Source organism: Ceratotherium simum, chromosome 11 (genome assembly GCF_057802395.1).
Source record: "Ceratotherium simum simum isolate JZ-2026a chromosome 11, ASM5780239v1, whole genome shotgun sequence".
Lineage (NCBI taxonomy): Eukaryota > Metazoa > Chordata > Mammalia > Perissodactyla > Rhinocerotidae > Ceratotherium > Ceratotherium simum.
Window position 1 is genome coordinate 11,994,432 of NC_141910.1, and position 24,363 is coordinate 12,018,794.

The 24,363-nt window shown below is 46.2% G+C and overlaps 1 protein-coding gene and 1 long non-coding RNA gene across 2 annotated transcripts in view; one reads left to right on the forward strand and one right to left on the reverse strand.

Moving 5' to 3' along the window:
- HK2 (hexokinase 2) overlaps nt 1–2,558 on the reverse strand; it is a 60,352-nt gene extending 57,794 nt beyond the window's left edge. The window contains exon 1 of the mRNA XM_004437184.3: nt 2,056–2,558. Within this exon, the coding sequence (XP_004437241.1) occupies nt 2,056–2,118 (63 nt within the window). The 5' untranslated portion in view covers nt 2,119–2,558. The remainder of the gene's footprint in view (nt 1–2,055) is intronic.
- The window catches only part of LOC147915920 (uncharacterized), a 45,624-nt gene continuing 22,402 nt past the window's right edge, over nt 1,142–24,363 (forward strand). Inside the window, exon 1 of the long non-coding RNA XR_015553617.1 lies at nt 1,142–1,961. This is a non-coding gene — a long non-coding RNA (uncharacterized LOC147915920). The remainder of the gene's footprint in view (nt 1,962–24,363) is intronic.

The window sequence follows — 24,363 nt, forward strand, 5'->3', positions numbered from 1 at the left end:
AGTGTCCCCCAGACACCTCACAGGCTGAAAGGTAGCTGCAAGAACAGAAGAGAAGCCTACAAGAAAGACGATTCCACATCTCTGTGCTTAATCATCACAAGACCACAAAGTGGACAAGGCCACTGATACCATTCCCATTTCACAAGAAGAAATCGGTGGTCCAGGGATAAAGTGACTTGCTCAGGGTCCTGTGGTTAATAAACCACAAAATAGAGATTAGAACTCATATCCAGATACCCTGGCTAGTTCTCTTTCCACTCTGGGACCAAAGCGATGACCCCCATTCCAGGCCAGGAGGGTGGTACACTCCACAATTCTGGTCCCAGCCTCCTTCCTCTGGATTGGGGGAGAGGAAATTTGTAAAGGGAATTAAAATGTCCTGGGGCGATATTCACCCAACTGAGAAGACCTCCCCTGGATTAATGATCCTCCAGCTTTGTATTTTAGGACTTGCCAAGAGATGAGTCTTCCCCAAGGGTTAACTCACTTGTTGGGCAGAGAAGCCCTAAGATGTTGCCAAGATCCTGCCGGCTCACAGACACGTTCTTAAATAAACTGAATTAAAGCGCAGAGCAGAGTCACATCCCAGGTATGAGTTAGAGAGTAACAGCCGTCTGTAAGCAGAGTAAAACTCAACTAAACCAGCAGCTCTCTGCTCCCTACTCCAGTCTGAGGCTGGGTAATGTCATGCTTTCTTTTGGGGTTCATCTGCCACGCCTCTGAAAACACCAAGATGGTAACCCACCCTCCTCTCCTTTGCTCTCAGGATCCCCAGAATGGGAGTACAAGCAGGTCGCCCCACCGAAAGATAATGTCAAGACATTTTCCCAAAAATGTGGTCCCACTAAGACATAGAAATTTCAAGTATGTAATTGAGCAACGCTCGGTCATTGCCTCACGGCTCTAAACACCCTCACCCCCCCTCTCCACCCCCACCTCCCCCCCACAGCCCATTCCCTCTTCTCAAGTCCTAGCTGAGGCCCAGGGCCAGGAGCCAATCCTGAAATCCCAGGCATTTCTGAAACTCAATTCTCCCCTGAGTGAGAGCGCCTTGGGCCCAGCCCAGCCCCGCCCCCACCCCATACCCGGAGGCACCGAGAGCTGGGCTCCCGGCTGGGCCGGAGGCTCTTTCTTATGTAAATGAACTGGCCGGAGGGAGAGCTCGGGCTTGAGGGGCTGCTGAGAGCGCGGTGGGCACCGACAGGTCCGGGCCTAGGAAAGGAAAAAGCTGCTTTTGAACAAGAATCTCAAGGAAGACAGGAAAGTGTGTGTGTGTGGAGAAAGGAGGCGGAGGGTCCTCTCCGAATAACTTTTAGGAGCACCATTAGTAACCTCTGAAGTCCACCCCCGACTTGGAGGCTGGCCCCGGGAACTCAGGCGGGCCGTCCGGAGGCAGATCGGGGTGGGGGGGATCTACGCCCCTCGCGGAGCCTGAGTTCCGGACGCCTCAGTTCGGAGGAGGAGGCGCGGCGGGCGGAGTTCTTCTGCCTCTGTCCCGGCTCCTTCCCAGGTCGGCTTCTCCCCAAGCCCACCTCCGCAAGGCGGTGAGGAACGCCAAGGGGAACCGCATGTCCCCAAAACGCAGTCCCTGAGTGCAGGAGGCTCCAGGCAGCCCCACGCGGCAGCGGAGCCTCCTCCCGCAGCCACGACTCTCCCCACGTGCTTTCGCCGGAACTCGGTCTGCGAAAGAGGGGTTCCTCCCACGTGGGCCCAGCAGCCTAAGACTACGTGCCGGGTGACCAGCCCCTCCAAAAACAAAAAAAAAGCGCGAGCGCGAGCAGACTGGCAGGGAGGGAGAGAGCCGCGCGGTGCGCGAGCCCCGGAGACTCGCACGCGCGCACACGCCGGCCGGTGCCTAGCGGACGTGGCTCCTCGCGCCCAGGAGTTTCCCGGCCGCCCTGACTTTTTCTGCGTCCCCGGCCCGGAATGGGGAAGGCGCGGCTCCTCGCAGGGTCAAGCAGGTGAGTCCCGGCCGGCCACGACCCCAGAGAGAGGGCCGGGGACCACGTATCTTTGTTAGAGGAAAGCCAGCCGCCCCCGACCGCGCTTACTTACCTTCTGCACTTGGTCATGGTTGAGCTCCGTGAAGAAGTAGGCGAGCAGATGCGAGGCGATCATCCTGCCGCGGCCGGACAGCAGCGAGTTGGGAAACTGAGGCTGGAGCGCGTGCGAGGGAGGAAGGCGGCGCGATCGGACCGCTTTGTACCCGGGTTTGGCGGCGGGGCCGGGAGCGGTGAGTTCGGGCGGAACACAAAAAAAGGCTAGCGGCGATGGCGCACCTGGCTGGAGGGTCTCGGGTCTCTAGAAACAGGTGTTGAGAGTCACGACTGCTAGATAGGCGCCCAAGAATCACTCCCGGCGACGTGTGGGGTTTTCCCACCGTCAAGGCGCTAACTTCAGCCACAGGATCACTAAGGCTCTGCTTGGGAAAAACTGCAGGCCCGCTCCACTAGGGCGATCAGACCTCTCCGGCTCACACGCGGGCTGCTCTCGCCCACAGATCTCAGTTGGTGACACCGCGGTACTAGCAGTGGAAACTCCTGCGCTGGAGTTTCGTGCAACAATGTGGCTTATTGAAGGGCTGCCGGCTCGCGGGCCGCCCAGTCAGTGACGCGCACACGCCCATTGGCTGCGCGGGGAGGGTGTGTGCGGCCACGGGCCGCCCGCCGCCGCGGCGCAGCCAATCAGTGCGCACGGCCCGCGGGCGCGGCGGCTCCGACACCCGAGCCGGCAAGCTGGAGGGTAGCGCCCGGGGCGGGAGGCGGGGCCGGGCGGCAGGGATGGGACGTGTGGTCCGTGGCGAGAGGCTGGGGCGGAAAGGCGCATGAGCCAGCGCCGCGTCAGGCTAAGCTATGGGTGGGGGGCGCATGATCACAGACCTGGAGTGTGGGGCGACTGGAAAGACGGGTCACGGGACTAGCACACGCCCTGTGCGGGGAGAGAGACACCATCTGGCATCTCGGGGTCATGTGAGGGGCCCCCACTGCCAGGTCACATTTCTGAACCACCTTAATTCTCACCTATTGTGGCTCCAGGCGTTTGTGCAACGCTGTTGCAGAGTGAACCGCTGCAGCTGCTGCTTTATGTCAGGCATCGCAGAGCTGATAGGATGTCGGTTGCACTAACCTCGTTTTACAGATGAGGAAACTGAGGCACGGGGCCGTTAAGAGACTTACCCGAGGTCACACAGCTGCTAAGTGGCAGATGGAGGTAGGAACCCAGGTCCGTCTGACTTTGAGGCCCTATTCTTTTCCCTGTTATCCTATCCTGCTGCTCTAAGAACCGGGGAAGTAGGGGCAGGAAAGAAGCTTTGTCCGCAGCTGGGGGACAGATACGTTGGTGAAACTGGGTGGGTGACAAGTGTGTAACCGAATGATCCTAGACACGGGTGGGGTGGAGTGGGGTGGTTTAGAGGAGTGGGAGCCCCAGCCACAGCTAATGCCTGGCACCAGACTCTGAATTTATATATACGGTGGAAGCTGGCAAGAAGCAAATACTGATACAGCACACATGAGATTAGTGCTTGTGGAGAATAGCAAGCCTGGGGTTGGAGAGGTCTCAGTCGAGGGAAGACGAAGGTCTGCCGTGTTCTACTGAGGAGTTTCTCCTTCTCCCATAAACAGTGGGGTGCTATCTGCAATGTGGTTTTTATTATTATTATTATTATTATTATTACACAAGTAATAAATGTTCATTGTTGGAAAATAAGAATATACAAACAGAAAAACAAAAACATCCATGATCCAGCCTCTCAGCAAAACTTCTTGAAAGCTATGTACCCTTGCCAACTACACCTTCTTACCACTCCTTCCCTGAACTGCAGTCAGACTTGGGTCCCAAACTGCTTTTTTCATAATCACCATAATGACCTACATGTTGCCAAATCCTGTGTTCTCATCTCTTTTCTCCCCTTGCCTTACTCTGCCTCTCAGGGATGCACAATTGACCGCCTCCCCGATCTGGACAAGCTCCACCCTTCTGGTTTCACTCCAACCTCACTTTCCAGGCTCCTCAGCCCTGGTTTCTCTCCTGGTAAATGCTGGAGTATTCCAGGGCTGTCCTCCACCCTCTTCTGTGATCTAGTTATGCTCTGTCCGTGGGTGATCCCTCCAAGCCCACGACTGTTATATCAGCCACATGGTGATGACTCACTAATGTAAAGCCATAGCGAGGACCTCTCCCGGAACTCCAGACTTATTTCTCCAACTACCATGTGTCATCTCCGTGAAGTGACTAGCATCTCACACTTAACATGTCCAAGGCTGAACTCAACTTTTCTTTCCAAATCTATTCTTTTCCCAGTTGTCTCAGCAAATGGCATCACCGTCCACGCTAAGTCATCCTTGATTCCTTCCTGCCACTCACCAGTCAATCCATCAGTTAGCAGTGGATTTGGCCCACAAAATAGATCCTGTAATTGGCCACTTCTCTCCGTGTCCTTGGACACCTGCTAGCCAAACCACCAACAACTCAGCCAGAGCCAATGCCACATTGTCCTACCTGGCCCCCTGCTTCCATTCATGTGTACCTCCACCCTGAGCCCTATGGTCTCTTCTTCCCTCAGGGGTCAAAGTGACCTGTTTACAATATAAACCATTCTATGTCTTTCCCTGGCTCAAAGCCATTTAACAGCTTCCAATCTTAGAATAATATTCAAACTCCTGACAATGACCACTCAGTCTTTAGATGATATGGCCGCTGCCTCCCTCTCCACCCCATCACATACTACTCTCCTCGGTACACTGCTTAGCACTCTCTCTGGCATGTTTTCCTCAAAAATATCAAACTCTTTCCCACCCAAGGGCCTTTACTCTTCCTTTTTCTTCTGTTATAGTCTTCTCCAGAACTGTGTCCAGCTGACTCTTCCTTCTCATTGAGGTTTAGCTTAAATATCACTTCCTCAGAGAACTTTCCCCTGACCAGTTGATCTCAAGCAGTTCCCCAAGTCATTATCACATGCCCTGAGTGATTTCCTATTGACTTTTCTGTATATTCTTTCTATCCTCACTAGAATGTGAGCTCAAGAGGGCAGGATCGCGGCCGGCCTGTTGGCACAAGCGGTTAAGTGCGTGTGCTCTGCTTTGGCGGACTGGGGTTCGCAGGTTCCGATCCCAGGAGTGCACTGACGCACCGCTTGTCAAAGCCATGCTGTGGCAGCTTCCCATATAAAGTGGAGGAAGATGGGCAAAGATGTTAGCTCAGGGCCAACCTTCCTCAGCAACAAAAAAAAAAAAAAAGAGGAAGATTGGCATCAGATGTTAGCTCAGGGCTGATCTTCCTCACACAAAAAAAAAGAGAGGGCAGGATCTGTTGTTCCCCAATATCTGCAGGGGTTAGAACGGTGCCCGTCATGTGGTAGGCATGCAATAAATATATATTGGATAAATGATAGAAGAAATCTTACAGATAACCATTGTTCACATTTTGTATAACAATATACACACACACATACAGAGAGAGACAGAGTTTATAGTTTTATATACTATTTCTCAAGTCTTTTCCCTCCTCTCTATCTATCTCAGTTCACACACCCAACATCTCTCACCTGATTGCACCTCCTCATAACTGGGCTTCCCTCTTTAGAGATAGAACACCGTAGATATATAGGTTTAGATATCCAACATAGTTTCTTAGAGAATTAATATGATCAAATTTCCCTTTTTTTTTTTTTTTTTTTGAGAAAGATTAGCCCCGAGCTAACATCTGTTGCCAATCCTCCTCTTTTTTTGCTGAGGAAGATTGGCCCTGGGCTAACATCTGTGCCCATCTTCCTCTACTTTATATGGGACGCCACCACAGCATGGCTTTGATAAGTGGTGCATAGGTGCCCGGGATCTGAACCTGTGAACTTCGGGTCGCCGAAGCAGAGCACATGAACTTAACTGCTACGGCACCGGCCAGCCCCTCAAATTTGCCTTTTTAGGGCAATAACTGCCCTCTGTGTAGATAGGGGGGAGGAGGTCAGAGGCCAAAGGCAGAAAGAGGCCGAAGCTGGATCAGGGCCTGAACCAAGGAGAGGGTGGGACAGGGAGCCAGGCTATGGGTTCAGATGTTTTAAAGGTGAGGTAGAATTGATGGCTTTGGCTAGGAGTGGGAGATGAAGAGGAGGATGCCTGCTGCCTAGAAATATTTGGAAACCCAATAGTCCACTGCTACAAAACCTGTTGGCCTCAGACCGGTGGGACCCAACCCAGTGGGTCATGTCAGCTATGATCCCTTCTCCACACAGCACTTTTAGAGCGTCTTTTCCACTTCCTTCTCTGGTCCCATTTCATGTGGACCAGATAACAATCACAACGCACTTTAAGTCCATGTTATCTCTGACAAAGCTCCCAATCCCAGGAGGTGGTTGGAGTAGGTACTGTTATAAGCCAGAATACATGACAAACTAAGTGTGGGTTACTCGTACAAGGCTGATGCTTGTGTCTTCGACTTTTCTGGCTCCAGACTGCATGCCTGGAGTTTATTATTTATTGATTCTCAGATCTCTCTCTCTCAATCTCTTGCCCTCTCCTTCTCCCTCCCTCTCTCTCTCTCTTTCACACACACTCGCGCGCGCACACACACACACAAATCTTGAAGAGTGATGAGACATCCATGTAATTTATGCTCCACAGCCCAAGAGAGAAATCAATCAGCAAATATTTATTAAACAAATCCTTACAAAGTTCAGGACAGTCTGCTCAGTGCTGTGAGAGATACAAAAGAAACACAAGATGTGGTTCTTGTCCCTGAAGGATTAACTGTTTAATCAGAGATATAAAACCAACATATAAAACAATTATTACAGAATGGAAAAGTCTATCATTGAGAGCCAGACGTGTGTGTGTCTTTACATGTGATGGAGTTTGGGAGGAAGAAGAGACAGAGCCATAGGCCAGAGGTCAGCCAAAGGTGGCAAATGTTCCTTTTTCTAATTAGGTGGTAAATATTAGAAAAAGGCAAATATTCCTTTTTCTAATTAGGACTGATGATGTTTGCAGCATGTCATAAGTGATAGGATTACATAGAGGATGTTAAAACTTAGGGTGGGCCTGCCCTAACTGTAAATACTTAGGACTCCTTGCATTGTGTTGTCTTTAATATTGGGCCCTAATGATTGCCATAATCTCTTGTGTTTCTTAGTTTAGTTATAATGTATGAAGACGGGGGGGATTGAGAAAGAAAGGCATTGGAAAGCAATTAAAATAGAAAACTGCAAGCCACAGGATACACAGCAATCTCATTTTATCTGTCAGATCTGCAAACAGAGCCCATTCAAACTAGTTTAAGCAGAAAAGGAGTTTACTGAAGAACATTTAATCCCTTTCAGGATTTTCAGGTGGGCCAGAGAATCAGGCATGGAGGCTAGCCATTTAAGAGTGATGCTCAAGTTATATCATCAAACACCACTCGTGGAAATGCTATTGCTACAGCCACTGGGCTCGGGCATCTTGGCCCATACTCCTAATGCTGGACACAGGATTTTACAGCTAGACATGCCACAGCCACCTTTGACAGTGAATGTCTGTCTCTCAGCATCCTTGCTATAGAAGGATTCTGCACAGTTCCTCCTTCTTTACGGTATTTGCTTGCAACTGACATCCTGCAGCTGGTTGCCAGAGCCTGGGTCACATGCCCATGCCCCAGCTGCAAGGGATTCTGGGAAAGCAGGCCCAGGGAGTCAGGAGTCATAACTTGAAGAAGTCCTGAATCATAAAAAAGGTGTTCAAAGGGGCTGGGTAGGCCCAAAGTTTGACAAACATCCACTACACCCAGCAGTCACTGAATACACTACATCGCAAAGTTTAAAGTGCCCTTAGACACACTGGCTTCCTAAAAATCCAAAATATATCAAAAAGATTAAAAAATAGGACATCTAGGGGCTGGCTGCATGGCCTAGTGGTTAAATTCAGCATGCTCCACTTCAACAGCCCGCGTTCAGTTTCTGCGCATGGACCTACACCACTCGGCATTGGCCATGCTGTGGTGGCAACTCACATACAAAATAGAGAAAGATTGGTGCAGATGTTAGCTCAGGGCAAATCTTCCTCAGCAAAAAAAAAAAGAACATCTGTACTCAATGGGAATTAAACTAGGGAGAAAGTAGTCAGTAGGCCCAATGATATCAGGAAAACTAACTATAAATGGATTGACATGTGGTGGGTGATTTCCCTCTCCATACACATTCTATAACCACAGATGTCTTCAGTGTCACAGTAAGTGAGGAAAAGGCCACTATGAAATAATACCAGGAGATTCCCCTCCAATGCCATCCCAAACTTGAGGACTATGGTGTCTGATCCTCTCATCCTGATGGCCATAGGGCCATATATCCCCCAAAGAGTTTGCCTGAGAAGAGCATGGTGGTATGCTGAGGCTGGCAGGGGAACACTGTGTGGTCTTGGGCCTTTCTGAGCCCCAGTTTCCTCATCTGCAAAGAAATCATGGGTGGATTATGCAAAGCCTTTAGTTCGAAGCCTGGTACGGAGTCGATCCTGAATACAAGTCTTCTATGCCATAAGAACTCAGTGATTAAAGAAAATTCCCGATGTCAGGAACAGCGAATGCAGAGACTCGGGGACTTGGGAGAGGTTGGTTTGTTGCAAATGGCACGCAGTGCTCTGGTCTAGAGAGCCGATTTCAGAAGGGAATGGCAGGAGGGAGGCTGGGCAGGTAGGCAGGGAGGGCTCAGCCAAAAGAGAAGTAATAGAATCCCATCAGCACTCAAAGGCACGTGCTTGGGCTGGAAACAACGCGGAAGAGAAATTGGTGGGGAATGAGACCAGAGTCCCCGGGAAAGATGCCGAAGGCCTCTACTAGGCCTATGGCAGAAGGACAGAGAAGTGAATGAAGTGAGAAAAGTAAGAGGTAGCCCAAACAGGACATGAAAAATGATTGAATGTGAGGGGTGGGGACAGGGAAGAATCCAAGACAGTGGTTCTCACCGTTGGCTGCTCTTTAGAAGAGTCGTGTACCAAGGGGTGGGGCGATTGGCACTGGGTAAAGGCAGTGAGGGGTGCCTTGCTGTAGAGAATTTATAAACAATAATAAAACCTTTAGTCAGTCTGGTTTTTTATCATCCCCACGGGCTGGCAATTCTAAACAATGTCAGTGGCAATATATGCCTTTGTGGATTACAGCTGATGGCCCTCCCTGCATCGACCCTTCCTGCCCTTATGTATCCAGTATGTTAAAATCATCTGGAGGGATTTTTAAAATCCTGATACCGTATAAACAATCAACAGATGTTAATGGCATCTTTTCTTCCGTTGTAATAGTGAACAAGACAACAAAACATCTAGGAACTTAAATATACGAGGAATTGAGGTATCTGACAACTAGCACAAGTAGAGAGGCTTGTCAGTGCTTCACCGGATTTCATTTCCTCTTAAGTAAACCTGTAGACTTTAACTGCAACCAACTAAAAATAGTCGATTAAAAAAAAAATAGGCTAATCTAACACTCATATGGAAAAGTAAACAAAACTATCTCCCCAAATTCCGCAACCATGGAAAGAAGCTTGCTCATTTGTTTTTTTAATATCAGAGTGGTGAAGCCCTTTCTAAGTAAGACTAAAATCCTAACTGTCGTAAAAGAAAAGATCCATAAAAGAGTCTCTATTAAGGAGGAGGATTGGCGATGTTAGCTCAGGGCCGATCTTCCTCACGAAAAAAAAAAAGAGTCTCTATTAAGCAAAGTCAAAAGAGAACCTAGACAAAAATATGCATCGGATACGAAAGGCTCATTTTCCTGCTATATAAAGAGCTTCTTCAAATTAATAAGAGAAAGAAATCAAGAACTCTTGGGTAAAGGATACAGACAGCGAGTTCACAGGAAAGGAACAAATGGCTATTTGACATATGAAAAGATAATTAACATCACTCACAACAGTGAAAATGCAAATTTAAAATATACTGATATACCATTTTTCACCCATCAGCTTGGAAAAAAACAAATAATGATAACACATCTTACCCTGGGGAAAGAGGTGCTCTTTCTCCCAGCACATTGTTGATGGGAGAACACAGCCTCTGGGAAGTCAGTTTGACACTTTACATCAATTACAAGTACATCTGCCCGTTGACTCTGAGATCCCATTTCTCTTACAAGTATACCCACACAACTTGTGTAAGGTTATTCACTAGGTTTGTCATAGCAAGGCTGGGACCATCCTAAATCCTAGGTAGAGGGAGTGGTTGACTGGGAGGCAGGCCTGAAAGAGACTTTACTGTGTAGTCTTTTGTACCAGGTGCAAGTATTATCTATTCACAAAAAAATTGAATTAAATTAAGAAAAGAGTCTACTGGTGTAAAGACACACAACACAGTGAAAAGGACATGGGGTTAGACACCTCAATCCATGAGAAATTAAAATTTTTAAGTTTAAAAAAAACAATGTGGGGCTGGCCCAGTGGCGTAGTGGTTAAGGTCAGCGCCCTCCACTTCTGCAGCCCGGGTTCACTGATTCGGATCCCGGGCGTGGTCCTACACCACTCATCAAACTATGCTGTGGCAGCGACCCACATACATAATAGAGGAGGATGGGCATAGGTGTTAGCACAGGGCCACTCTTCCTCACCAAAAAAAAACGATGCCCAGGCCACACCCCAGTCCAATTACATCGGAATGTCTGGGGGTGGGAGCCAGGCGTCAGTCTTCTTTAAAGCTCCCAAGGTGATTCTAATGTGCAGCCAATGGTAAAAACCACGGCTGTAGCATGACTCTGGGTGTTTTAACTTCAGTGCTGGCAGGATGGGCTGAACCCGGATCAGTCTTAGCATCTAAATCTGACTCCTCTACCCACTAAGCACCAGGTCGATCCCTGATCTTTGTATCTGTTCCAGCCCAGCAGCATCTGGTCCTTATCTTTATAGCTGCCTCATCCCTCCCTCTAGACAGTAGGAGCTCAGTTTTCTTCTTATGAACTTGCCAAAAACCCAAGTAAACTTCCTAACCTCCTGTCACTTCAATGATGGGATATGTATTACTTTTAATTAAGAGGGCACTTGTCCCAGCAGGAATGAGCAAGGGCCCTGCCTCTCTGTGTGCCACTCTCTCCCGATGACTTCAGTTCGGATGGTTTCAGGTGCAAAGGACAGAGCACTCGGGCTCCAACAATGAAGATATTTGTTGTTTCAAGTAACAAGCTGGCCGGCGGTGGGCCAGACTCCAGGCTGGATGCGTCAGGGCTCTGGCCCCACTTCTCTGAGAATCTCTTGGCTCTGCCTTGCTCTCTGAGTTGACTTCATCTTCATGCTGGTAGCAAGATGGCTGTAACATGTCCAGGTTTTATCCACAAACTGCAAGATCCAGGGAAAAGGAAAGGAACTGTCTCCTCCTGGATCTCTTTCTTATTTAAAAAAAAGAAAAAAACATTTCCTGAAACTCCCCAGCAGCTTTCTCTCCCCTTCATCTCATTAGTCAAATTGTCATATAACCGTTCTTAAACCAGTTATCTAGAAAGAGGACTAAGATTAGCATCGTTAGCTTACACCAGTGCTTCTCAGCCGGAGGTGATTTTGCCTCCCAGAAGACATATGACAATATCTGGAGACGTTTTTGGTTGCTTCAACTGGGGTTGGGAATGCTACCAGCAGAGGTGCTGCTCAACATCCTCTAATACACATGACAGCCGCCACAACAAAAAATTTTGTTGTTAGTGCTGTCGAATGATTGCAACTCCTAGCGATCCTGTGACAGCAGAGCTGAGCTCTGTCTGGTATTTTTGCGCCATCCTCTCACCTTCTGGCTCCATATCAGACAATGCTCCACCGCTATTCATCAGATTTTCATGGCCAATTTTTTCAGAAATGGGTGGCGAGGTCCTTCTTCCTAGTCTGCCTTACTCTGGAAGCTCTGCTGAAACCTGTCCACTATGGGTGACCCTACTGGTATTTGAAATACAGGTGGCATAGCTTTCAGCATCACAGCAACAGGCAGCTGCCACAGTATGACAACCGACAGACAGGTGGTGCGGTTCCCTGACTGGGAAATGAACCCCAGGCCACGGTGGTGAGAGCACTGAATCTTAACCACTAGACCACCAGGGCTAGCTACAACAAAGAATTATCCAGCCCCAAGTGTCAATAGTGCCAAGGCTGAGACACCCCGGCTTAGACTAATCAGGGCCCACCCCTAGAGCTGAGGACGGGATCCCCTTCCCTTAGTCATTTGGTGGATCCCAAACAATATCAGGGTTTCTTGAGGGAGAAGAAGAGTAATTACTGCAAAGTAATCCAGATGGGGAATTTAGACATTGGTGGTCTAATCACAACAGATTATATGGATCTATAGTCCTAGAAGCCAGTGAGGCTACCATTCTTTTTTTAAATTTTTATTTATTTTAATTTTACATTTTTGATTGAGATATAATTGACATATAACAATAGATTAGTTTCAGTTGTACAACATAACAATTCAGTATGTGTATATGTTGTGAAATGATCACCACAACAAATCTAGTTAACATCCCTCACCACAACTTTTTTTCCTTGTGATGAGCACTCTTAAGATCTTCTCTCTCAGCAACTTTCAAATATACAATACAGTATTGTTAGCTGTAGTCACTATGCTGTACACTACATCCCCAGGACTTATTTATTTTATAACTGGAAGTTCGTATCTTTTGACCCCCTTCACCTATTTTGCCCTCCCCCTACTCCCCTAACATTCTTGATTTAATATTTATATTTCTGCAGAACTAGAAGGCTGGCACTCAAAATGGCCACAGGTCACTTGGTCAATCTGAGCACATTACAAATTTGCTTCTCTAAATCTTATCAGGGAGGAAGGTGTAACATCACTATTGTAGGATTTGAGCCATTGGGGAAACTGTGAGGTTGGCTGCTTCCACTTGCAACATTGGTGGGTATCTTAAGGAGACCTGGGAGTACAGGGAGTCAAGATTAAAGTATCAGCTAAAACATCCAGAAGAACAATATATCCCTGTTCTGTTTTTTGCTGAGACAGTTATTTATCCAATATCTCTCTGGTCTGAAAACAAAACCATTAATTACAAAGACCAACTTTTTAGGGCAAACAGCAGGGTTGACGTGCTATCCTAAGAACTGTGTATGTCTGTGTAGATTTCTGATTACTAAGCCTCCATAAATATCTTGAGAATTAACTCATGCCTACAGAACAGGTACAGACTCCTGGTGTCATCAGGACTCAGCCACTCCCCAGTGGATGACAACTGGTTTCCATGCCAACATGCCTCTGTCCCAGAGTTCTGTTCTAAAACTTAAAGTTGGGTTAATTCACCCTATGACCCACATCCCTTTAAGTTATAGTCATTACCTGTAGTAATCATTAGTTCTAGTCACCTAATATTTCTAGTTCTCCCTCTAAATTCACGGTATGATTGCATAACCCTGCCCTTTTAAATTTAAATGTGGTCATGTGACTTGCTTTAGCCAATGAAAACTCTGGCAAGTGGACACAAAAAATTGAGCTTTGGCTGTCATGGAAGCACAGGGACAGAGTCTCCATCAACCTGGATCCCTAAGTGAGAGTGACATAGAGCAGAGTTGCCATCAACCTGTAATGGACAAGTAGTATAAGCAAGAAATGACCTTTGTAGTTCTGAGCCACTAAGATTTAGGGTCATTTGTTACAACAGTATAACCTATTTTATCCTGACTAATAAAATCCCCAAAATGTTGGCTCCCCTCCCGTCACTTGTTTCCGCCTCCATCTCCTTCGTGTATTGCTCTAGGTTTGCTCTCTTCTGTCTAATTTCCTGCTTTTCTTTTCACATCCCAAAATCTGCAGTGTACCTAAAATATAGCCCCAATTTTATGCCAGAGAAATTCCCTGGCATTCTTTTAGCTTCTCCGCAGAATGTGTCCTTCATCTCTGGGCCTCACCTGAACCCTGGCTCTCCTCTAGAGGCCTCTTCTCTCACTCACCACAGACCTGACGGGTAGGAGGTAAGATTGGTATTCCCAGTGCCAATGCTGCTTCTGTCCTTGAGTAAAAGTCCCACTCCTTTAAGACTGATGGCCTCCAGCCGGGTCACCCCCAGATCTTTCCTCATTTTACTGATATCCTAGTCACTCTTCCTCTTTCACTGCATTTTTGGGCACCTGGATCATAGTTTTCCTCTCTTCTCCAAGTCCTACAGAATCCTAGGAAATTTCAGTAACACTATGGACAACTGCAAACACCCTGGCCTCACAGCTTCCTGACCTTCCCAAATCCAGAGGCCTCTACCATCTTTGCACTCCGGGTACTCTCTCTCAGGCTATATCCTAAACCTTGTCCCCACTCAGAACGGCTTCCCTTCTGCGGTTGAAGCTGTGATGACTGCTCTGGAGGGACAAGGAGATATCTTAGTAGGTTGAGCTGCACGGGATCCTATGCAACCTTCTGCTTCCCAAACTACGTCCTAGAGCAGAGGTTCTCAAATTTTAATGTGTATTCTAATCATCTGGGGATCTTGTTAAAAGGCAGACTCTGATTAAGCAGGTCTGGGGTGGGGCCTAAGACTCTGTATTTCTAACAAGCTCCCAGTGATGGCCATGCCTCTGGTCCATGGACCTTACTTTGAGTCGCAAGGGGCTAAGTGTCCATGAGACCCAGCTGTCCTGGCTTCCTGTTCTTCCTAAGAGAAGAGCCCACCGCTGCCTCTTAGAGCTCTAATCAGTGTCCATGTAACCCCCCCCAACAACTGGAGACCCCTCACAAGGAGTCCAGGGTTCTGCCTGGAGTCTTACATTTTGACCTTTAATTTTTTAAAAGATCTCAGATGTAAATGGTTCACTATTCTTCGACACATAGCACACACTCACCAGCCCATAAAAGCTCTCTCTACTTGTAGTTTATTTCTTTTCATTTTTATTTAATCCTTCAACCCTGACACCTGTACCCTTTCCCTCCCCAGCCCTTGACATAGGTCAGCACTCTAATATGTTTCATATAGATCCTTAAATAGGAATGCATTCAACCTTGTAAAATGAATTTTGTATACTTATGTTTTTAAATTAGATAAATGACGTGTAATTTAAAAGGAAAAAACATAGGAGATTTTCCTATGAGATCTTGCTGTGTTGTTTCTCCCGATGAGGTGGCTGAGATCCATGTCCCCCTTATTTATATAGGAAAATAATGCACTCCTTATTATTTGGACTGGTCCCAGTGAGTCTCTGTTACTTGCAACCAAAGTAACCCAAGCAACACATGACCTCATAGGGTGGTTGTGAGGCTTAACTGAGGGTGGAATGTGGTGTCTAGACTTCTCCAGCCATTGCTCCTTAGGTGTCTGAACCTGTTTTGTTGTAGTTGGCAAAGGGCTGAATGAAGAGTGATTCAGGCCAGGATTAAGGATTCAGTCTCCATACGGCCCAGTTAGCTTTGCCAGATACCAACAGCACCCCTAACACTAGCCTAAAATACTGTTGTAACTCCTTTGACATAATAATGGAAGAAGTTAAAGAGTTTAAAACAGCCAGCCAGACATGATTAGACAGACAGACAGACAAGTGGGCAGAATAAAAAGCCAGAAACAGACCCAAAGACATATAGAGGTTTAGTATATGCTAAAGCTCATTTTTCAGATCATCAAGGAAAAGATGGAGTAACTAATAAATGACATTGAAACATCAGGGTGACTATCTGGGAGGAAAAATTAATTTGGATTCTTATCTTACTGCTTATAACAAAATAAATTCCAGATGAAGCAAAGATTTATACGTAAAAAATTAAATTATTGGAGCCAGTACGGTGGCGCAAGTGGTTAAGTGCGCGCGCTCCACTGCGGCGGCCCGGGGTTTGCCAGTTCAGATTCCGGGCGCGCACCAACGCACTGCTTGGCAAGCCATGCTGTGGCAGCGTCCCATATAAAGTGGAGGAAGATGGTCACGGATGTTAGCCCAGGGCCAGTCTTCCTCAGCAAAAAAAGAGGAGGATTGGCAGATGTTAGCACAGGGCTGATCCCCTCACAAAAAAAATAAATTAATTAATAAATTAGAAAAAATCATGGGAGAATTTTTGTAATGCCTTCAGTTAAAGCTTTTCTAAGCATCACACAAAACCCAGATGCCTCAAAAGAAAGATGAATTTAACTATACTAAAATTTTTTTAATTCCTCAAGACAAACCCACCATAAACAAACTTCCTCAAAACATAAGTAACTTTTACAAATCAATAAGAAAAAGACCATTGTCTGATTCGAAAAACTGGGCAAGGATACGAAGAGTTCATAGAAAAGAAAATATAAATGCTCTAAACATATGAAAATACACTTGAGATCTCTTATAATAAGAAAAGTGCAAATTAAAATTGCAACGTCAATGCATTTTTTAGCTCACAGATTGACGAAATCAAAAGATTTTAGAAACTATAGAGGCAAAGATGTATGGAAACAGGCACTCTTGTAAATTACTCCAGAGGGCAATTTGATAATCTCTATCAAATTAAAAATGAACATACCCTTTGACTTCTAGGAATGTATTCACAAAAATACTTGAATATGTGTGAAATTACATGTCAATTTATTAATGTAAATTATGAATTGCCCAAATAATGGAATACTAAACATCTATGAAAACTTGTAAAGCTTTTGGATTTTTGATGCAGAACATATCACTCAGAAAAGAACAAGAATGTAAGAGCCAGAAGAGAAGGAGAGTGAACATACATACATGTTTGCAAGTGCGTAGAAGATCTCCGGAAGGAAGAAACTTACAGAGTTGCAAGAAACTTACAGAGGGGAAGTAGAGGCAATGTGGCATGGGAGAGAGACTTAACATTTCATGTTTACCTTTTCATATCCATTGAATTTTACAGCACGTGCATGATTATAAAATGTAATAAAATTTTAAATAACAATAAATAAATATATCAAATGTACTGGTTTTTCCAGCAGAATCTTTGATGCCCACTGAGTTATGGTTCTAATTCCTTTGACTGGAATACAAACAAGCAAAAAAGGAAGTTTAAAGAGGAAGTGGAAAGAGACTAGAGAGAAAAGGTCTGTTTTTATTCTGGGGTTTGGTTTTTCTAGGCACTTAGTGATGAAGTAATGCCCGCTTTCTCAAACCACAGGTGCATGAAAAATGGCTCTCCTTCCCTCTTGAGAGAGAGCTACAGGTAGCCCAGAGAGTGGGCATCAGGTTGCAAAGAGGACATATTGATCCGTGAGAGCCAGTGCTGGTGGGTGGGGGGCAGGCAAGCGGTAGGGGCTCTCTAGCCAAGGGAGTCAGGAAGGATGTGAGCCTAGGGACTGTTGAGTCACCCCTCATGCCCCAAGTCAAGATCCAGAATGCCTGAGACCCCTCTGGAACTCAGGGACCAAAAAGAAAGGGCAGCCTTCTGGGCATGGAGAAGGAAGCGCCAAAAAAATAATTAAATAGCAGAGGCAGAACACAGCAGCTTGAAAGGGCAAAAAATATCAGGATATGGAGTGGGGGTGTAAGAGGAGGGGAAAGGCAGAGGTTCAGGGTGGCCGAGGCAGAGAATACAGATCTCTCTTCATTTTGTGTGTCTGGTGATCATATCAAGAGATAAGCCTTTCAACTAGTACTGTGCAGGCTAAGTTCATATTCGGGGTAATGATGGTGTGGTAATATTTATCCCCACTTAGAGAACTATCAGCACACAGTTCTAAGAGCTTTGACAGATGGGACGCTCAGAGAAGCACCCAGCATGTCATGCCCTCAAGCTTCGAGTTCTCTCAGTATCGGTGCCGTGCAGCTGCTTAATTCATCCTTACCCAGCCCTGTAAGACCTTGTTCCCCTTGCCATGTAGACTTTCATTCACTCATTCATTCATTCATTCAACAGGAATTTATTGAGTACCTATTATGCCCAGCACTGCATCAAGCCCAGAGAGACAGTGGTTCACATGACAAATATGACTCTTACCTTCATGGAGCTCACAGTCTAGGGAGGAGACAGACAGTTAAAAAGTGAAATCCCAAGTAAATATGTAATACAAACTATGATACGTGCTATGAGGGAAGAAATATGGTGCTCTGAGAGTGAGAAGCCGGCAGCCTATTCTAGATCGTGTGTTCAGGTAAGGGGGCTGCCCCGATGCACATCTCCAGGGACACTGCACACAGAAAACACAATGCATATGGCTTCCCCAGATGCCAGCCAGGCAGAGCAGAGCCAAAAAGCCTTCCAGGAGAGGGCACAGCATGCTCAAAGTCACCAGAATAGGAAACACTTTGGCACGGACAAGCCACTGTGAGAAGTACAGAGTAGGGGCAGCACAGAGGAAGAGGGACGTGAGATGAGGCTCGGATTCATGGAGAATCTGGAAGCCTGGGAGAAGAAGGTGGGGTTTTTATTCTATGTTCTAAAGGGTACTAAGCAGGTGAGTGACATGGTTCAATATATAAATATTTTCAGCCACTCTGGCTACTGTCTGGAGCATGGATTAGAAGAGAGCAGAGGAGGAAGTAGGTAACCAGTTAGGAGGCCACTGAGTCAACCAGACAAAAGATGGAGGTGGCTTGGCAAAGGGTGATGGCTGCAGAGAGTCATAAAAGTGGATGGAGTCAAGACATGTTTGGAGACATAACTGACAGCACTTGCTGGTGGAATGGGTGTGAGAGGTGAAGAATGACTCCAGGTTTCTGGCTTAAGCAAATGAGTAGTACCATTTACTGAGACGGGAATATGTGGAAGAACGGATTTAGTAGGTAGATCCAGAGTTCCATTTTGGACATGCTAAGTTGACATGCTTGTGATAATCTAAGTGGAGATGACACGTAGACAGCTGGTTCTGTGAGTTTTTGTTCATATCAGAGATCTGGCTGGAGATAAAATATGGGAGTTGTCAGCATACGTTTGTGTTTAAAGCCATGGGGAAGGATCAGATCCCTTAGCAAGGGAGTGTGGACAAAGAAGCTTTAGTTTCTAATACGCTTGAAATTTTTCTGTCTCCTAAACATTGTGAACCACATCGCCTAGAGTTTTTCTGGAGAAGCTGGCAGCAAGTCTTCTCCTTTGTTTGACCAACTTGGTATTTGTAGTGTTTTGGGCTGGAGCATAATGTCTCATTTCTCAGACACTCAGCTCTCTCACATGTGGGAATCCTCGATTTATTCTCTTCATCTTTACCTCTGATTCTGGGTATATTCACACATTGATGAAAAGGCCTTTTAATTGTTTTAGGGCATAATAATGTTACTCCATAAGATTTCCAGGATAGGTTACAAACAGAGATAAGGATACAAGGGAATGTGAGAAGATGGAAGGAAGACAGAACCAGAGCTTTCAATGAGACTGAAGAAACAGGTGTGCAGACACAGGTGTAAGAGTCAGAGAGGAGTATCTGAGGTTCTGAGTAGGTATCAGATTTTAGAGGTGGTGCAGGTTCTGATCATGACACGGTCCAGATGTGGTCATAGAAGAGGACAAGTGAAGAAAAGTGTAGAACCTTGTATTAGTCAGGGTTCTCCAGAGAAACAGAACCAATATGTTGTCAATGTATAAAGAGAGAGATTTATTTTAAGGAATTGGCTCACGTGATTGTGAGGGCTGGTAAGTCTGAAATCTGCAGGGCAGGCCAGCAGGCTGGAGACCCAGGGAAGAGATGATGTTGCATTCCATTATACTCCATACGTATTGTTTCAAATTTTTACTATTATAAGAAGTATTGTCATAAAGGTCCTAGGATCAATTTTGGTAAGTATTTCATGTATATACAACTTTGTATCTTAAGACAATCCATTGTCTTTTCCAAAACATATATCTCTGGACTGTGGATCAACCAAATGAATGTTGAAATTGCAGAGCATGATGCCAGGTCTAGGGTGGAGAGGAAGCCTATGGGCCATGAGCATAAGTCTATGCATCTTTTTTCTCTTCCACGTTCTCTCTCTTGACTTGTCATGGTGTTTTTCATTTGCTATTTAATGCCATTCTGAGTACAGAAAAATTAAAATTTTAAATTAAGAGCATGAATTTTACTGTTCATCTTTATAGTGTGCAATGCTTGTTTTAAATGCAAACACCAGAGCATTTAATTCATATGCAGAATCACTGAAACTACAGGATTTGTATTTTGTAGCTGGTACATGCATGTGTATTTCATTCTTACCAGAACAAAACTAACTCACCTCTTTTTGTTTCACTTCTCGATGTGTACACAGTTCTACCAACACTCTCTGCCTTAGGCTTACTGATGAGTAAGGAAGCACTGAAAGGAAAAGGAACTATACATTGCCCAGTCTTTCCCTCTCCTCCTGAGTCATCATTCAGAGTAAAGTGGTGGGCTGATACAGTGAGAGAGGATATGACAGGCTTCCTTGATTGTTTTTGATTCTTAAAATGACTTCTTTCTACATTTGAAGCAAGGTCTAGTGGGAACAGAAAGTGTGGCCTCTGGGGCTGTAAACCCCCCCCCCTTATTCAGTCATTGCACAACACACTTACCATGTACTCATTTTAAGTCTTACTAAACTCCCACACATCATGAGTCCACCAGGATTCTGTGCTCATGGGGGTTGTGAATGCAACACACATGGGGAGCAAGGAATGGCAGACACACATGTTGTGTGTATCTCCTCTGCTCACGTGCATGCACCATTGTCCCATTGGACTTCCCCCTCTAAACACAAGTTCAAAGACAAAATTATTAAGAATTTCAACATGGCAACAGCAGAGCATTAAACCAAGTGTGGGGCCCTTCTGAGCGTGGGGCCCTATGTGACTACCCAGGTCACATGTCCATGAACCATTGATGTCAGTAATGAGACAAGGGGACACAGTCAGATGGCATGTTTCTCAAAAGAGTTGCTTTCTGAAAAACAAAGGAGACAATGGAGGAGTGATGTGTTAGGAAAGAGTTTGGAGAACAGTGATAACTTCTGCTTCCTGGAAAATGTCCCAGGAATGCTGGAAAATATAGTATATTCTCTGTCTGTGGGATACAAAATTTAATATAGACCTATTAAATCAATTATGAGATCACAGAACTTTGAATCCAATACAGTGTGGATCAACCTCATGGTTGAAGTTGTCCAGCATGACACAGAACTTGGGTTGGGCAAAAACGCTATGGTCTGGGTCCCTAGGACCTCAAGGACTAGGAAGAAGATACACAGAGCACACTGTAAGACAGGCTGACACTGCCCCAAAGGAGAAAGGACTTCAGAAGAGGGTGGAAGAAAATGTTTTGGGAAGAGCAACAAGACTCTAGAAGAATTCTGACAACCCGCCCCCACTCCTAGGTGGGAGCTGGTGAATAAACAGCCCAATGCCCTCCAGATACAACGAGGCAAGGGAGGCAAGGGAAGGTTTTGTTGGTTTGTTGGTTTTTTTTAAAAAAGATTCAGGCTATAATGAGGTTTGTTTACCATAACCAAGTGTTCCAGAGACATGTTCGAATGGTCTTGAATTCTGAGTATAACAGACATTTGAAGCTTGGTGGGACTAGCTGGGCTTGGGTCCAGAAGGAAATCTTGCCGTTAGAATTGCCTTGGGACCAGCACAAGCAGAGACTTGGCCGTGCTCTGTTGAGACTCTCATCGTTGTTATCTGTACTCTTACAGGTGCCTCATCAACAGTTTCCCTGCCTCCATTCCCACTGCACATCCGTCCACCAACTATTCTGCTCAGTTATTATCTTTCTAAAACACAACCTCGGTACCTTTGCATGGCTCACCAGGCCCCTCCGAAAGCAGCCTCCCACCTTCACTCCAGCCCTAGCGCCCACCACTGCCCAGTCAGCAGAGGGTTGGCTTTCTCAAACAAGCCAGGCCCTCCCTGCCTACCTGCTTTGTCTCTTGTAATTCTCTGTCTAGAATGTTCTCTCTCTTCTCTGTCAAGTAAGAATCCACGGATGTACTACTAAATTGGCTCTCCTAAAGATAAACAAATAAGCCTGATTTGTAGCATTTGCTGATTTCTGTTGTGTAAACACTCCCACCATGGCTGATTTCAAACTAGCAAGATGAGGTCGCGGAACAGGAGGTTGAGATGAGATGGGCGTAGTCTCCACTTCCGAGCCAGAACGAACCACTCCAACACACCACTGTATCTGAGCAGATCACCTGCCTTGCTTAAAAATTTCTTTCAGCAAATTGTACATATCAGAAGATCATCATTAAGTAAAATGAATATTCAAGCTAAATCTATGCATAAAAAACACTGGAAGGATATACTGTAAAGTATGAACAAATCTTAGCTCTAGGTGGCAGAAACATGGATGATTTTGTTCTTTTAGCTGTCCCTGTAGTGAGTTGAATAGTGCCCCCGCCCCCAAATTCATGTCTGCTCAGAACCTCAGAGTGTGACCTCATTTGGAAAAAGAGTCTTCGCAGATGTAATTAGTTAAGGATGTCAAGATGAAATCATCCTAGTTTTAGGGGGGGTCCTAAATCCAATGACTGCTCTCCTTATAAGAAGAGAAGACGGAGAAGAAGGTGATGTGAAAATGGAAGCAGAGATTCCTTGGACAAGCCAAGGAATGCCAAGGATTGCTGGCGACCAGGAAGCTAGGAGAAGCTAGGAGAAAGGCACTGGACAGTTTCTCCCTCAGAGACTCCAGAAGGAACCAACCCTGCCAACACCTTGATGTTGGACTTCTGGCCTCTTGAACTATGAGAGAATACATTTCTGTTGCTTTAGGCCAGCCAGTTTGTGGTCATTTTTTACAGCAGCCCTAGGAAACTAATATAGTCCTATATTTCAAAAGTTTCTGTGTCAATTATGTATTACTATATCTTTCAACTTTAAAATAAAAGTTTTATGGCTCTCCTTTTGCCTATCTGTTAAATTTTATATTCTTATCTGCCTTTCTCACCTCACCTCCTGCCCCTCCTCACCTCAGAACTCACTCTTACTCTTCTCTTACAATGGACCACCTTGCGGTTCCACTAACATGCTACATCTTTACACATCCTGGCCACAGAACTGGCCTCATGGCCACGTGGCCAGTACAGTCACACAGGGATCCACACTCAGAGGGCTCTGTGCTTGGAGTTCAATGCTCTGTGGTCCCTGTCTTGAAATTCTTAATAATCGTGTCTTTGAATTTGTAAGTGAAATCCAATGGGCAATGGAACACGCACTGGGGGCTTGGAGCCTTGGCTTGTGTGTGGTCCCACCTCCCACCACCTCCCTGGGATGAGTTCTTGGCCATCTGCTCCTTGGCCCCAGAGCCCAATATTCCCCCTCCCATTCCATGAGAGCTGCCACCCTCTGCCTGGGTGACAGCTGGGTCGTTCCTCCATTGCCCTCCAGCCCAAGAGAGGGCCCAGGTGCATGAGCGGGGAGGGTCAGGGTTGAGCATGTTCCCTGCAGGACCTGATGACAGTCATCCCTGCCCTGGGCTGGCAGTGCTCTGGTGATGGTGTTTGGCAGGTGACTCAGAGGATGTCTCTTGCCCACCCCTGATCCAGGTTCCGAGCATGTCCCTGCACAGAGGTTGCAGTCTCTTGGGGGTCACCTGTCAGACATGGGTTGGGGCAGTGGGCCCATGGGAAGGGGAGATTCATTTCTCAGCCCCCTGGCCAGGCCTCACATTTTCACTTTGCACCGGGCCTCGCAAATTATGTAGCCTACCATGCTGTTCCCTCTCCTGGGATGCCCTTCCCTTCTTGTCCCCTGTTTAAAACAAAATAATAACAACAATAATAGTAACTATCATTTATTGAGCTCTTTACTATATGCTAAGCACTTTAGATTGTAAGGAAGACAAGACATAGTGAGAGGAATGGTTGCAATTCTAGGTAGAGTTTGGGAGTAGAGTAAGTGCAGGTGAAGCAGAGATGGTTTCCGAGTGAGGGATCTGAGAGTCAGAGGCGTTGGAGCTGGCCCTGAGGGGTTCACAGCAATTCAGCGCAGCCCTGGCCTCCTTGTTCTGCGGGAGGCCCAAGTGGGAGGCTCTGTCCTTGGATAATGAGAACAAGTGGGGAACGGCTACAGAGTCTGGAGACCCAGCAGGGAACACATTGTTAACACCCTAGAACTAGATGACCCAGTGCCTTCTGAGGACCTCTTTTGGGTTACTTCCAGATCCTTTTTAACCCAAAGAGAGAAGCAATAGATTTGAGCAAGCACTATGAAGTCTTAACTCTTGGATGCTTCTCTACCTGTAAATAAAATCCCAACTAACCGTTCAGAGGCAAGCCCTCACCTCATGCCGTTATGTCAGAGAAGAGGACTCCTCTAGAGCTTGGAGAGCCAACCCAGGGCACCCCACCTAAGAGGGTAGGCTAATGGATAATCGAGGCAACTGGCTTTTCTTTTGCTAGTTTTTTTGCTAGTTTTGCTAGTTTTTTTCCCTGGGGGCAGAGAGCATTGTCCCAACTTGGGAACACTTTAAACCAGTGGTTTCAGACTTCTACATACATCAAAATCACCTGGCGAGCTTATTAAAACAGAGTTGGGCTCTATCCCCAGAGTTTCTGATGTAATACATCTG